The 13,353-nt window shown below is 45.7% G+C and overlaps 1 protein-coding gene across 1 annotated transcript in view; it reads right to left on the bottom strand.

The window, feature by feature from the left end:
- The window catches only part of CHST11 (carbohydrate sulfotransferase 11), a 158,159-nt gene extending 150,385 nt beyond the window's left edge, over positions 1-7,774 (bottom strand). Inside the window, exon 1 of the mRNA XM_066319959.1 lies at positions 7,563-7,774. Coding sequence (XP_066176056.1) covers positions 7,563-7,680 — 118 coding nt within the window. The 5' untranslated portion in view covers positions 7,681-7,774. The remainder of the gene's footprint in view (positions 1-7,562) is intronic.
- Between the last annotated feature and the right edge of the window lie 5,579 nt (positions 7,775-13,353).

Genomic DNA, 13,353 nt, shown 5'->3' with positions numbered 1-13,353 from the left:
AGCTGTAAGTTGAGAAAGAGCAGCAGAAATGAGAAACCACACTTACTGCTAATTTCAATTAGTAAAATAACAATGGCACCTATGTGGAGCCCTTGGCATTTCTGGGATTTCTTTTAATAACAAAGAACTTCATAGTCCTTACAGCAGCCTTGTTAGGAGAAAAAGGTTTGCACTTCAGAAATCACTGCACTGAGATTACTTGGGCCACCAACTACAGATTTTACAGGGGCTGAGGAGACGGGTGAGTGCATGTGCACATTCACACACATTTGTGTGCATAGGCCTCTTTTTTCCAGTCAGCATTTTAGAAGTGCTCATGCTCAGCTTTTTTAATGCACAGATTCAATTTGTCAGGGGAAAAGACATGAAATACTAAGTTTCCAAATCTAGCATCAATGTCAGTGTGTTCTAATGAACATTTTCCTTCAATATTCCAGTGGCAGCCATCTAATTTTATTTCTTTTAAACAACATCTCCTTCTCATGCTTGTAACCTAAATGTTAATGCCTCATTCAGGACCTCACCTCTAATGTGTAAAATTAATATGGCCAAAAGGAAAGTTGGGCACAACACTGGGCACAGTGTAAAAAGCAACAAGAAAAGCATTACTATATTAAAATAATTAAAAACCCCCTGGATATTTAAGTGTTAAACGCATAAGGCAATAAAAATTCTTTATACAAGGAAGCCTCCCTTGACTCCCGGGGACACAAAGCTTCTTTGCTGCACATCAACAAATACTTGTGCTGCAGCTACTTCTGCCATGCTGTTATCCAAAGTCCTGTTAACATACCACAGAGATGAGAGTCCTGTCTTCCACCGTGACTCTGAGGCTTGCTGCCACAGAGCTTTTCAACCTCGCAGCTCCTAGAGTGGAAGCAGTAAAACACACCAGCTCCCACAGACATGTCTGTGGCTCCCATGTTCTGTCCTCCACCACCAGCCTGCAGGGATCAGACAGCCCAGAAAGGGCAGAGCAGAGGATGCACACTGCCCCAGGACAGTCAGCACCCTCAGACCTTTGTTCCTGATGGATAAGTGCTCCTAATCTGTGCACAGGTTGCTTTTTCCCTTCGGTAATTCCCAGTGATGCTACAGGTGTTGTGACAGCCCCAGAGGACACAACAGAAATCTAACACGGGCTATCCCTATGGAAACTTACAATTTCAGTTTCCCAGAAGGGAAATTACCTACTCCAGGCAATTTCCTCAACAGCTAACTCCTTATGAAAGCATGTGGCGAGGGCAAGAAAATAAACCACATTCACTGATCAGCATTAAATGAAAAGTGTTGGATGATAACGTTGCAGAAGAGAAGCGACCCAGAGTCCAAGTGTATATGTGGTAAAATTTTGATTTATCCACGAAGCCTTAGTTTCAGGTGCCAAGCAATTACATGAAAGGGGGAACATGCTGCATTCTCTGCTGATTATGTTCACAAAATTGAAATCCAAGAAAATCCCTGTGTCTGGAGGCATTAACCAGAGATAATTAGGAACTGAATTCTTTCACTGGTTTGCAGGAGTCTCTGGTGGTCTCACCTTCTAGTTATGAGCACGAGGCTTGTGCCAGAAACACCATTTTGTCACATGCAAGCATTCTGCCGGTAACAAAAGAATGCTATCTATAACCTGTGAACTGAAACACAAATAACTGAATTAACTGAACTCAGTCAGAATTGTGACTGTAAGGAGAAATACCTTGTCCACAAAGATCCAACATGAACGGGCTACAAGGAGCAGAAACATCCAACAAAACACAAACATGCTTTGAAATGTTATCCTTGTAAGATAGTAGCTGAATCTAAGTAACCCACCAGAGATATCTTTGTCTTTAGCTTGGACATACCAGGTCTACACAAGTAAATCACTCCTGAACTTAATTTCATTCCTTTAATGTGAAGGGGAAAACTCCTTCTCTTTTCAATGATTTCAACCGGGCCCTGCATCCATGCATTTTATGCATCATTTTATGTACGTTGACACTTCAGCAAGTCACACACTTTAAAGAATTCGAACATTTGCTTTGAACAGCACAAACAATCAGCAAGAAAAACGATCCGATTGAAATCATTGTGTCCCCCATCCCAGTCCTTAACTCCCTCAGGATCAGCTTGAGAGTTGATACATAATACATATGCATCAGCCCAAAAGGCCTGAGAGGGGAAAAAAAACTGTGCTACAATGACATTCACACAAGGACAACTGCAGCAGCTTTGTCAGGCAGGATTTGATATAGCACATCTGGCAACACAGTCAAACAAAATACAGTAGTGCTGGCTTTGGAAAAAGTAACATAATCTAATTTCTTTCAATTCTCTGAACCACTTTTAATTACATGGTACGGTACAAGATAAACTGCCTGCCACGTCTAAAAAGTAATGGAAACAACTTTAGAATTCAGAAAGATGCTCGCATTTCTGAATATGAAATAAAAAAGATATAATAGTTGCACCAAATCCATTGTATAAATTTGTTCATAAAAAGCACTGGGCATTTCAGCTCTATATGCTGTTTTGCTAAGTTCAAAACAAAGTTTCCATGCACACTGACTTTATCTCTGAAAAAGTTACTTAAGCTAAGTCAGGACACTTGACATCTGTGAATAGTGTCAGCGCTCTGAAAGTTAGCACATACTTTCCTGACACTGATACACAGTAATTAGAATAGGAGCTTATAAAAACCTACATGGTAGAAAAATGTAACGGGTGGAGTAATAAATACCCTGATAAGATGTAATAAGACATGACTGTGACATAATCACCCAGGTAATTTTTCCTTGAACACATTCAGAGGCAGATTTTTATTTCTTCAGTTCAGCAAGCAGCTGTTGCAAAAATCAACACTCACCTGCACTGCAATAGAAAAAGTTGCTCTTCTAGTAAGATTAACATTCACTAACAAAGAAGATTTTCACAAGATATATAGAACAGTTTAACTCTCAACTTGAAGCACTTCCAGACTACCAGTTCCTTTGAGAAGAGTGACCAGAATAGGTTGGCTCACACTGATGACAGTTCTATGGAAAACTACGAGAAGCTTCTCTAGGGACACCAACAAATAGATACAGCACCACGGCAGGGTTTCTAGGGGATGGATTTCATTGCATGCAATTAAACGAGGGCCAGTGTCTTGTGGCTGTCAAATGAACTCCACTTCTCTGTATCCCAAACAGAATAATTTAAAACCCGTATACAGGGTCCATCAAAGGAACGCCACACACCCAGCTGCCTTGCAGATCTCATTCTCCTTTGTAAGCAAGAGAGAAAGCGAGGATCAATTGCAAAATGGGAGACTGCTGCATTGATTTTCAAACAGAATCTGCCATCAAAACCAACGGTGAGCTCGCCTTCAGACATAAGGAAAAAAAATCTCCTGTGGTCTGAGTTGTTCTGATATTTGAGCAAAGGTAGACATTAGCTCTCAGTCATACTGTGCTGCATATGTAACTGAGCTGATCATGGAACGAGGCAAGTCTGACCTGTGAGATCCAACCCTCATTAGCATCCAGAGGAGAGCAGTACACCTCCAAAACAGGAGATGGAAAATGAAGCAAAAAAAAATAAAAACGCAAGCGGGAAGGAATCAGATTTAGAATAAGTTCACTTCCTAAACCTGTGTGAGGTAAGATAGCATTAATTATCCTGCCTCTGCAAGGAATTTTACACCTTGGGGGATCCTAACACACTGCCAGTGTGACCCTGAGCCCAGCAGAGCAGCTCCTGCCTGCACTGGGTGACTCTCAGTGCCCCTCTCACTGCAGCTAGGAACCCTACAGAACAAAGCCAACACATCTGTGAAAGTGTAGGCAGGCTAATGACCAGGGAGCAAACTGATTTCACGGGAAATGCAGCAGATAAAACTGTGACGGGCTGTCATATAAAACCCCAAGTCTGACCTAGTTCATGCAGACAGAAATTCCAGGAGCAAGAAGCAATAATCAGCTCACACTCAGTTATCCAGATAGCACATGGCAGGGGAGTGAAGGGGAGAAATATTTTGAGCAAAAAAAAGACAGGGAAAATCAGCTATGTATTGCTGTATCTCCAGCTATATCAAACACTGCAGCATGCCTTTTTTCCCCCCCCCCCCCCCCCAGAAAAGGCTGGACAGGCAATGGGAAAACACACCAAAGTCCCCACTACCACTTCTTCCCTTGGGAAGAAACACAGTCCCAGAAAAGCCACAACAGGCAGGATCACGTCCAAAGTTTTCTTTACAGTGGTCCTGAGCACTGGAGAGCTGCACAATTCACCTTCCCTCAACAACAATTGGTTGGGGAACCTAATTTGGGAGGGTGGATTACCAGCTCTTAGGCAATCCCCGACAAAACTCAGACAATGCAAAGGTGCAATAACCAAACAGTACATTTACAGCTTTTCCAAAAAAGAATGGGTACACGGCCAAAAAGAGAAAAAGGAGTAAAACGCACTTGATTTCCTTTCAGTATGAATGTGTTGGTATTTGAGACACAACACAACATCATATTCTTTTGCAAAGATAAGGTTCAGCTCATCTTCCCAGCTTCAGGCATCGGATGTGTCTGTGTTGTTTGGGTTTTTTGCTTGTTTGTTTTTAAAAAAGGCTTCTGTTAACTATGTAAAATTCTTATTTTTTTCATCCCAAAGGAAAAAAAAAAAAAGCTATCAGCAGAAATTTGTCTCTCACACTGCTAACAAGAGTTCCATATTCAGATCTCCTAAAACTGAAAATCCCCCTCTAACAGATAAAGATTTATCTTAAACCAGAGGGGGTTGGACTCATCATCTGGTGGCCTTCTGGCATCTTTCACCTTCACTTTCTCTCACCTGAAAGTGATGAGAAAGCTTTGCAACCAGACTCCTGAAACTCACCGAGAATTCCGGGGCTCAAGAAACCAACAGTAAGGACCTGACACTTCTTGTTGAGGACTTCGCTGAAAAACTTATTTTCTCTCCAAAAGGTTTGGGTGGAAATTTTTTCATCTAACTCTGATTGCAAAATGCCTCTGCTAGAGAGGATGGTAAGCTTCCAAGAACAGTGACACTGGCAAGGCAGAGATGAGAGACAGCTCCCTCCTGCAGCCATCCAAAGACACGCTTCAGTGGAGACCAGCTAGAATTCAGAACACCCTACAACAACAAAAAGGACCCAAAACGAACCAAGATTTTGAAAGCTCTTAATACCTCCAGTCCTGACACAAACTCTGCCCAGGATCTGGATCCAGTGAATTCTAACACACAAGAAGGATTACAAGCACATCTTACAAAAAAGACTCAATTCCTAAAATTGATCCACTACCCAATGTATATCACATTGGCAGGTCTACCACCTCCCTCTCTCCTGACCCATCAGGAACTCTACATCCATCCATCACTTGCACTACTGGGATGGCAACACGTACAATGGCATAACAGACACCTGGGAGAGCAGCTGCCTGAGCCTCACAAACCCAAATGCAGACACTCTGTGCAGGACTAAGAACTTCCCAGCAGTTTCCACTATGGAAACAGCCCACAAAAAAAAATATATATCAGTTAAAATCAAAAAAGCACAAAAAAAGGTTGTGATTTATTTACTTTAACAACCTAAATATGTGTCACACAGAAAATGGGTGCACATTATCCTCCTGGTGATTTCACAGCATCGCATTCTCTCCTCAGAGTTTATGCTAAATCCTTTGAACTGTACTAAAATCTCAGCCTATTTATAGCCTCACAATACAATGACTATAAAGCCATAATCTCCAACAGTTAACTATAGAGCATATTGAGAATTCTTAAAACACAATTTTTCTACATTCAAAAATTCACGGAAGAATATTTAGCCTGATCTCTCACCTCCTGCATGCTAAGTTTGTGTTCCAGCAGTATAATTCATCTGAAACAAGGGGAAATATTAAGTCTTGGCCAAATTTTCTTAATATGCATGCAAACTATATTATCTGTGGAACTCCACCAATTAAAATATCACACTTCTATTAAATTGGTGAAGCTCTGTTACAAGCCATAATTCTGCATTGTGCCTTGAAGACCAGGAATAAAGCCTTCTCCAGGTCTGCTGAGGACTGAGCACTCCTTGTGAAACCAGAAAGCACAGGGCAGACAGAGCAGGAAAGAGAATAAATATGCTAATTTTTCCAAGAAGTTGGCAGGCATTAACACAGATGGGCACCATACAAGAACACATTCATCAAGCAAATTATACCAACTCTGGAGGAGCAGGCAGCTGATAGAAAAACACCAAACAGGACTTGGCTTCACCACAGAACCGCAGATCTACTGATTCCTAATTCTATCAGTGCATCAATCCCCTACCATTTGATGAAAAAACTCTCCAAAAACTCTTAGGAAAAAAAAAATCACTTCTCATAGAATCATTTAGATTGGAAAAGATCTCTACGACTGAGTCCAACTACTAACTCCGCACTGCCAAGTCCACCACTAAACTGCATCTCAAAGTACCAGACATATGGCACCTACGGTAGCCGTGAACAGGAAAGAGTCAGCCTGAAACAAACAGATCCTGTTTGTTTCTATAGACTGCAATTCTCTTATCAGCTACAGCTTTATGCCTGCAGCCAGGACGCTTGAGAGCAGACAATGCCAGGTAGGGCTGGGAAGACTTGCCTGCTGAGAGGAGTGTGGCCAGTCTGCCAGCTACAGGGTATCACTACCTCTTACCAGCCTCGCTCCTCTGCTCCGCTGTCAGACCCCTCCGAAAAGACACTGCGAGTGCAATTCCTACATCATTTCTCAGGCAGAAAGGAGGAAAAAAAAATAAGACAGACAGCCAGATCAAAATTATTGTCTCCTGCCATGCTGGACAAATTTCACCAAGCTGCACAAAGCATCCGTGAGGTGTCTGTTCACTGGGCTGACACCGCAGGAAGTTTCCACAGCCCAATCCCACCTTTGTGTGAATCAGCAGCTGATGTACGCGGGACTTCCCTGGGAGCCAGCAGCTGCTGCTCCCGCTACAGCTCCATCCCTAGGACGGGGAAACCAAAGAGCCGAAGACGCATTAGGCAGCCGGGAGCGCGGCCCCGCGGTGATCCCGGCACGGCGCCTGCGGCTCCGCTCGGAGGCAGGACGGGGCAGCAGCGCGGCGGGCAGGGCGGCCCGGCCCCGGACACCGCGGGGGAGCCCGGGGAGCTGCCGCCGGCGATGGAGGGTGCCCGGCCGCGGTGTTCCCGACGCGTCCGAAACGGCAAAGGCGAGAGAAGGAAGGCTCGCGAACCCAGACGGGAGAGGGGACCCGGGTCCCGCTCGCCGGGGTGACCGGGCAGCTCCCGGCGCCCCTCAGCGCTCGCCAGCCGCTGCCGTCCCCCGGCCCCCTTCGCCAAACGCACGATATAAAGCGGAAAATAAGGAAATTCTTCAACAAACCAACTTTGCTCCCTCCCGCGGGAAGTTTCCTGCGGCGGGCGAGGCGACCTTCCCTCAGCGGCCGCCGAGCCCCGCGCCTGCCGCAGCGGCGCCGAGAGCCGGGGGCAGCCAGAGCTCCCGGGAGCCCGCCACCTGCGCCGCCGGGGAGAGGGCCGGGCGCTGCCCTCCGCGGGGCCGCCGACGCCGCGGTGCCCTACCTGGGTGCAACATACTTTGGAAATAGAAGATGACGAGGATGAAGGAGCCCACGGAAGTGACCAGGACCATCCTGCACACCCGGTTCATCCTCATTACTTCCAGCACCGCCGGCTTCATGGCGTTGTCCGGCGGCGCAGAGAGGGCGGCGGAGCGCGCAGGGCTGGCGCTGGGAGCCGCTCGGCGCCCGCCCCGCTCCGCGCCGAGGAGCCGCCGCCGGAGGATGCCCGGGCGCCCGCGCCCCGCGCCGGGGGGCGTTAATGCCGCGCTGGGCGTGACCACGCCGCGCGCCGGGCGGAGGGGCGCTGTGCGCGCGCGGGGGGGAGGCGGGCCGGGCGGGGAGCCGGGGCGGAGCGCGCCCCCCCCTCGCCAAGGGCAGACATGGTCCCGCCCGGCGGCGGCGGCGGGCGGGGTCGGCCCGGGCGGCCCCCAGGGGCTGAGGGGCCACGCCCCGGCCCCTCACGGCCCCTCACGGCATCGGCCCCTCAGGGCCCCGGCCCCTCACGGCCCCTCACGGCCCCTCACGGCCCCTCACGGCCCCATACAGCCCCGGCCCCTCACGGCCCCTCACGGCCTCGGCGGTGCGCTGCGGCTGCCGTCCGAGCGGCCCCTCTGCCCGTGAACTTGACCACCTCGGGGTCACTGTCGCCCTCTTCAGGGGCTCGGCCGCCGGCGGGGCAGGAGCATCTCTCCCCGTTTGTGGAGAGAAATTCTCCTCTCCCGGAGATGCCTGTCTGTCAGTGGTGCCTGTCGCTTCGCTAACCCTAAATGCCGCCTTGCGGGTCTCCCCTCGCTCGGCAGGTCATGTCAAAGCCGGTCCCTGCCGTGGTGAGTTGCCGGTGTCGCGCTGCCCCGGCCGGGAGCTGTTCATCTTTTCGGCCGTGCAAACACCAACTTCGGGCGCACGGCGCCGTCCCCGGGGCAAAGAGTGCCACCTGGCCTGACAGAAATGGAAGGGCCGCCGTCTGTTTCCAAACCCGAGACTTTTAAATTCTCTGGATTAACTGCTCGTTTGTCGGCGGAACGGAAAGTTCCGCCGAAGGTGAATCTACCTTTGGGTAGTGGAGAGCAGCGGCGGCGATGAGACGCGAGCCCGTACGTGGGAGGAATGCAGAGGAGCTGCGAGCTACAGAACAAAAGGCCTGTGCCGTGGCCGAGCGAGCGCTGGGCTTGGGACAGCCGGGCTGCCAGCGACTGAGTCCTGAGCGAGGTTCCGAGGGCGAGCCCCACGGCACAGCTCCCAAACTGCGGCTGTCCTCTTGCTCTCAACCACACAGGTGCTGAACAGTGCGCTGCTCAATGGAAATGTCTCCTCGGCAATACACCCTTCATCTTCGTGCGGTGGTAACGGGTCTGTTTGTTCCCCCCTGCGCCCAAACACCGCTCCGCTGTTAGTTTTCTTTTTTGCTGAACTGAAAATCATGATGCTGATGCTGATACCGTCTTCGCGTGTGAAAGGATTTTTTTTTTTCCCCCCATCGAGCTTCTCTCGGTTCTTCTGATGAGTTGAGGGGAGGGGGTTTTAAAATCAAAATAGCCCTAAACAGTCTGATTCCAAAGCTGGGAAGCAAGGAGTAAAACATATTTTAAGCTAAAAGAACCCCTCCCACTCTTGACCCCGGCCACCCCAAAAAGCCTAACCCCACAAGCAAACAACCCCAAACAAAACAAACAAGCAAACAAAGCCCCAGCGAACAAACCCAGAAGGAATGAGTGTTCATTCCCAGTTAATTGTGACAGAAACATGCAAAGTCATCAGAGTTTTCCATTTCCACTTGGCAAAAGCCAAAGATTTTACCTCAAGGATAAACGAGTAATTTGTTAGGCATTTGCAACAGAGTAGATTATTTAGGTTTGGCCTGAAATTCCTTTTATCAGAAACAAAATCCATTGTTCATTAAGGAAGGTTTTACACAACATTTTGCTTACTTTCTCTAGATTTTCTCCTTTTCTTTTTTTTTTTTTTTTTCTTTTAGCAGTTTTAATATGCAGTGACCATTTTCTAGTCTTCCTAATGTAAAGTAGGCTTTAAATTTATTTTTCTCTTTTAAGTCCAAAGTGCAAACATGACAAAAAGGCATTCTATGAAAAGCACTAGACAAAGAGAAGCATTTCTATGTAATGCATCAGTGGTGGATCGTTAAGGCAGTCAGCAAAAGTCAACCAGAAGCAGAGCCTGGCATTTCAGCCTCCCCTGTCAATACATGCGCTGCAGCACATCAGCAACTGCAGTATTTCAACAGAAAGAACTGGACTGTCTCCAGGAGCCTGGATAAGACATCGAGGACTGAGGGGAAAAAGCCTAGAACTCAATACTCAGCCAAGTGACACAAGAAGAGAATTGCTTTATGCTGTTAGAGAAGGTGCTGTTAGACGGATTTTCAGTGTGCCTTAACAACAGTTACCTTTGTCTTGTTTGTTTGTTTGTTTGTTTTTGGTGAGCATCATCCTCTAATGGAATGATGGAGAGTTTTCAAGCATTAAGAAGAAAACCACCAGCTGCGTTGCTCATTTACTTTTAAAAGAACATTATAAAGCAATAGCATCATTACGGACATTTGCAATTATAAACTCAACATCCACCCAAATGCTTACGGAATCTCTGCAAATTTCCAACTATGACAACCTTCCTGGTGAGTCAGGACAATGAAATGCAGCAGCCTATTTTTGAGACAGACTTGTTTTTTGTTGTTTTTTTTTTTTTTTTTTTTCCTACAGAAAAGAGCAAAACCGAGGTACCATAAGGAAACACAGTTGTCTTTCCAGGTGGGTGCCAAGTTATAGAATAAGTACATGAACAGCTCAGGCACTTCTAAAGTATGCCTCTCTCTGAGTGGAAGCTTGAGCAGCTCCAGAGCAGCAGGGAGTCTGGATGGTACTGCGGGTGTGATCACCTACCCTGCCCATGATAATCACCAGCATTCAGGATCTCTGCATAAAACAGTCCTGTCATCTAAGAGATGTCTGGAAAGGAAGACTTAAGAGATTAAGAGCCAGATGCCAGTGACATCAAAAGAGGTACAGACGGTGTTTTGTGGATTATTTCATATAATAAAAGAGCTTCACAAAACAAACAAACAAACACAACCACCCATATAATTTTTATTGATAAAACTCCAAAAATAGAAAAACTGCAGTTGAAAAACAGCACTGATGTAAATACAGCATGCAGGACATTCAGGGTACACTTTATCAAAAAAAATGACAATCAGGCTAATATTGAAGAGCGTGTTGAAAGGTTAAACAGAATGCCATTAGAAAGCAGAGGTATCTGTGAGAGACCTACAGGATCTGTGCAACTATTCCTCTTCAAAGAATGAATCTCAGAAAAAAAGTTGTTTTGTTTTATACTGATAAGCTTCATCCTTTAAAAACAGAGGGTGAAATTTTTAACACAATGTCTAATGTTGTTGAAGAAATATGCACAAGCTTTAGGCATGAAAGCTGCCTTCATATCTGAAACAAAAACTGCAAATTTCAGACTCTCTGTCTAACCTAAAACCATTGTGACTCCAGTCCTATCACAACTCAACCACCATAGCATGAAGTCAGGTGGATGAGAAAATCTTCTGGGTATGTCTTCTGATTTTTCTCTGTGGGGATAGCTTTGAATTTCTCTGGCTGTAACAGCAATATCATAAAGGGACTGAGTCTTGGGCTTTGTCCTCCAAGGCAAAAGCACATTGCTTTAATGATTTCAGCCAGCCAGTGGACCTTTCACTTGACAGGCTGCCCTAAAATGTGCTGTCCGAAGGCAGGTAGTCAAAAAAATAACCATGTTAATAGTCAGGCACTCACTCTACCTCAGCCTGGGATTGCCTGTCAGTCAAAACAGTGTTTGGCAATGTTATTCCCTTAATGTATGGTAACATCTTTTAAGATACTGATTCTGAACTCATTAAAAAAAGCATGGGAGAAGCTCCCTAACCCAGGTGATTCCAGTGGATATAGGAGAAAGCTCGTTTCCCTACACAGATTTCTCAGTCAGCAAGTCACTGTCTGCATGAATAAAAGGCCACCCACCTCCAGGAAGCCATTTCCATAGAGAAGTGAAAGACAATCCTTTCTGGAGCTAAGTAGAAGTCTTGCCCCTTTCTTCTTCACTCCAAATAAGACCCCCATGCACCCGTGAAGCAACCGAGAGAAGCAATATATGATCTATTTTAAGATTAAAATAGGACCTTCAAGCAAAATCTATGATTGATGTAAGACCACTGTGATATTAATTATAAAGTTCTTAGTAATAAAACTTGGAGAGACAGGCATAGAAACAATTTTTTAAGCTTTACTTTGAAGGATGTTTACACTTCTGCCCACTGTGATTAGCAGCTGCAGTGGAGCAAACCCAGCATTGTCCAGGACAATGTCACTGCCTCCAGACGAAACATCAGTTTGCCCTGCAACAGGTAGCAGTGGTCAAGTCTGCCAAAAAACTGCTGTTTGCTTGTGACATTTATTAGGTACAGCTTGGCTTTTGTCCTGCAATGTAAATGGCTTCACTTGAGGAACACCCTCCTGAAAGTCAAATCCAAGAAAAATTCCAATGTTTCCCATCACCACAGTTACAACCAGAGCAGCCAATACAAATTCCTGGGCAAAGCAGACGTTAAAATATTTGCCAAGTTCCAGTGAAATTCAGCTCTCTCTCTCTCTCTTTTTTTTTTTTTTTCCCCACTGTGTGTATACTTCCTTTGCAGTTCTTCCCATTGCTAGTGAAGGACATTTTTTATGAAGTGAAATATTGGAGTAAAACTTAACAATTTTAAGGGCAAAAGCAGCTGCAAGACAAGCAGAATCACTTTGTTGGGTTAGTTGTCTGTGTTAAAAGGAGGCTTTTAAATGGACAAGTATTTTCCCCAGCAATGGCAGTGCACCCCTAAGTTGCACTGAAATTCAGATCTCTTTGTCAACTGACCTTGAGGCACCATCTAGAACGTGACTCAGAGCACAGAGAGGCTGGAATAAGAGGAATTACTGGCTTTTTTTGTAGGGTTGCTCACACCAGTTCTATTCTCAGACACCAGGGATTACTCATACTCTTCAGAACATATTGCTGGCATCCTGCTCTGCTGCTCATTAGACACAAGGGTGTCAGGATGAAGCCCAGGAGGGCAGGATGTGCTGAGCAGAAGTAACACGGCACCAGAACAGCACAAACTGCATGCAATTTACAAAACATAAGCACGCTCCCTCCATTTGCCTGGTAGCACTTGCCCCGCTAAAATTCAAGCAAGCAGCTTTCAGAAGCAAATAGATTTGTCTCCAAGAGTTGGAGTGGCTTATATGTTACTTGGGGGTAAAACCCAGCTGAATAGGAATGAGCAAGCACTTAACCCCCAAAAACGTCTTTGCAGATGACGTGAAGAGGATTCTAGAATAAATTATTATTGGAGAGGTCAGGAAAAAGGAAAGATCTGCCTCACCCAAAAAGAAAACTGAAAAACCAGTTACTCAGATTGTCAAGATTGTATCTTTTTTAAAATAAAAACCCACAATCATCTCCTGTGTTTGGGATTTTAAATGAACTTTAACATGATTGCTTGGCTCTTCTGAAACAGTTTCTAGTTATATCTGATTAGATAAATAAATTGCTAGTATTTTCTGTAAAGCATTTTTTTCAAAACCATTATTATTGTCTCCTCTAGGGAGATCCACTGCCCCAGCTCTTATATTCCATCCATCTGGTCTCCAACTGGTCAAATGTTGATGCATGGTTAGTCAACAGAGAACACATTTACATGACACAATTAATTTGCCCTGTTTTAGACATCCTGAGTGCAATGAGGTGAATCA

Source organism: Sylvia atricapilla, chromosome 5, assembly GCF_009819655.1.
Source record: "Sylvia atricapilla isolate bSylAtr1 chromosome 5, bSylAtr1.pri, whole genome shotgun sequence".
Lineage (NCBI taxonomy): Eukaryota > Metazoa > Chordata > Aves > Passeriformes > Sylviidae > Sylvia > Sylvia atricapilla.
This window is presented reverse-complemented; position numbering and strand designations above follow the sequence as displayed.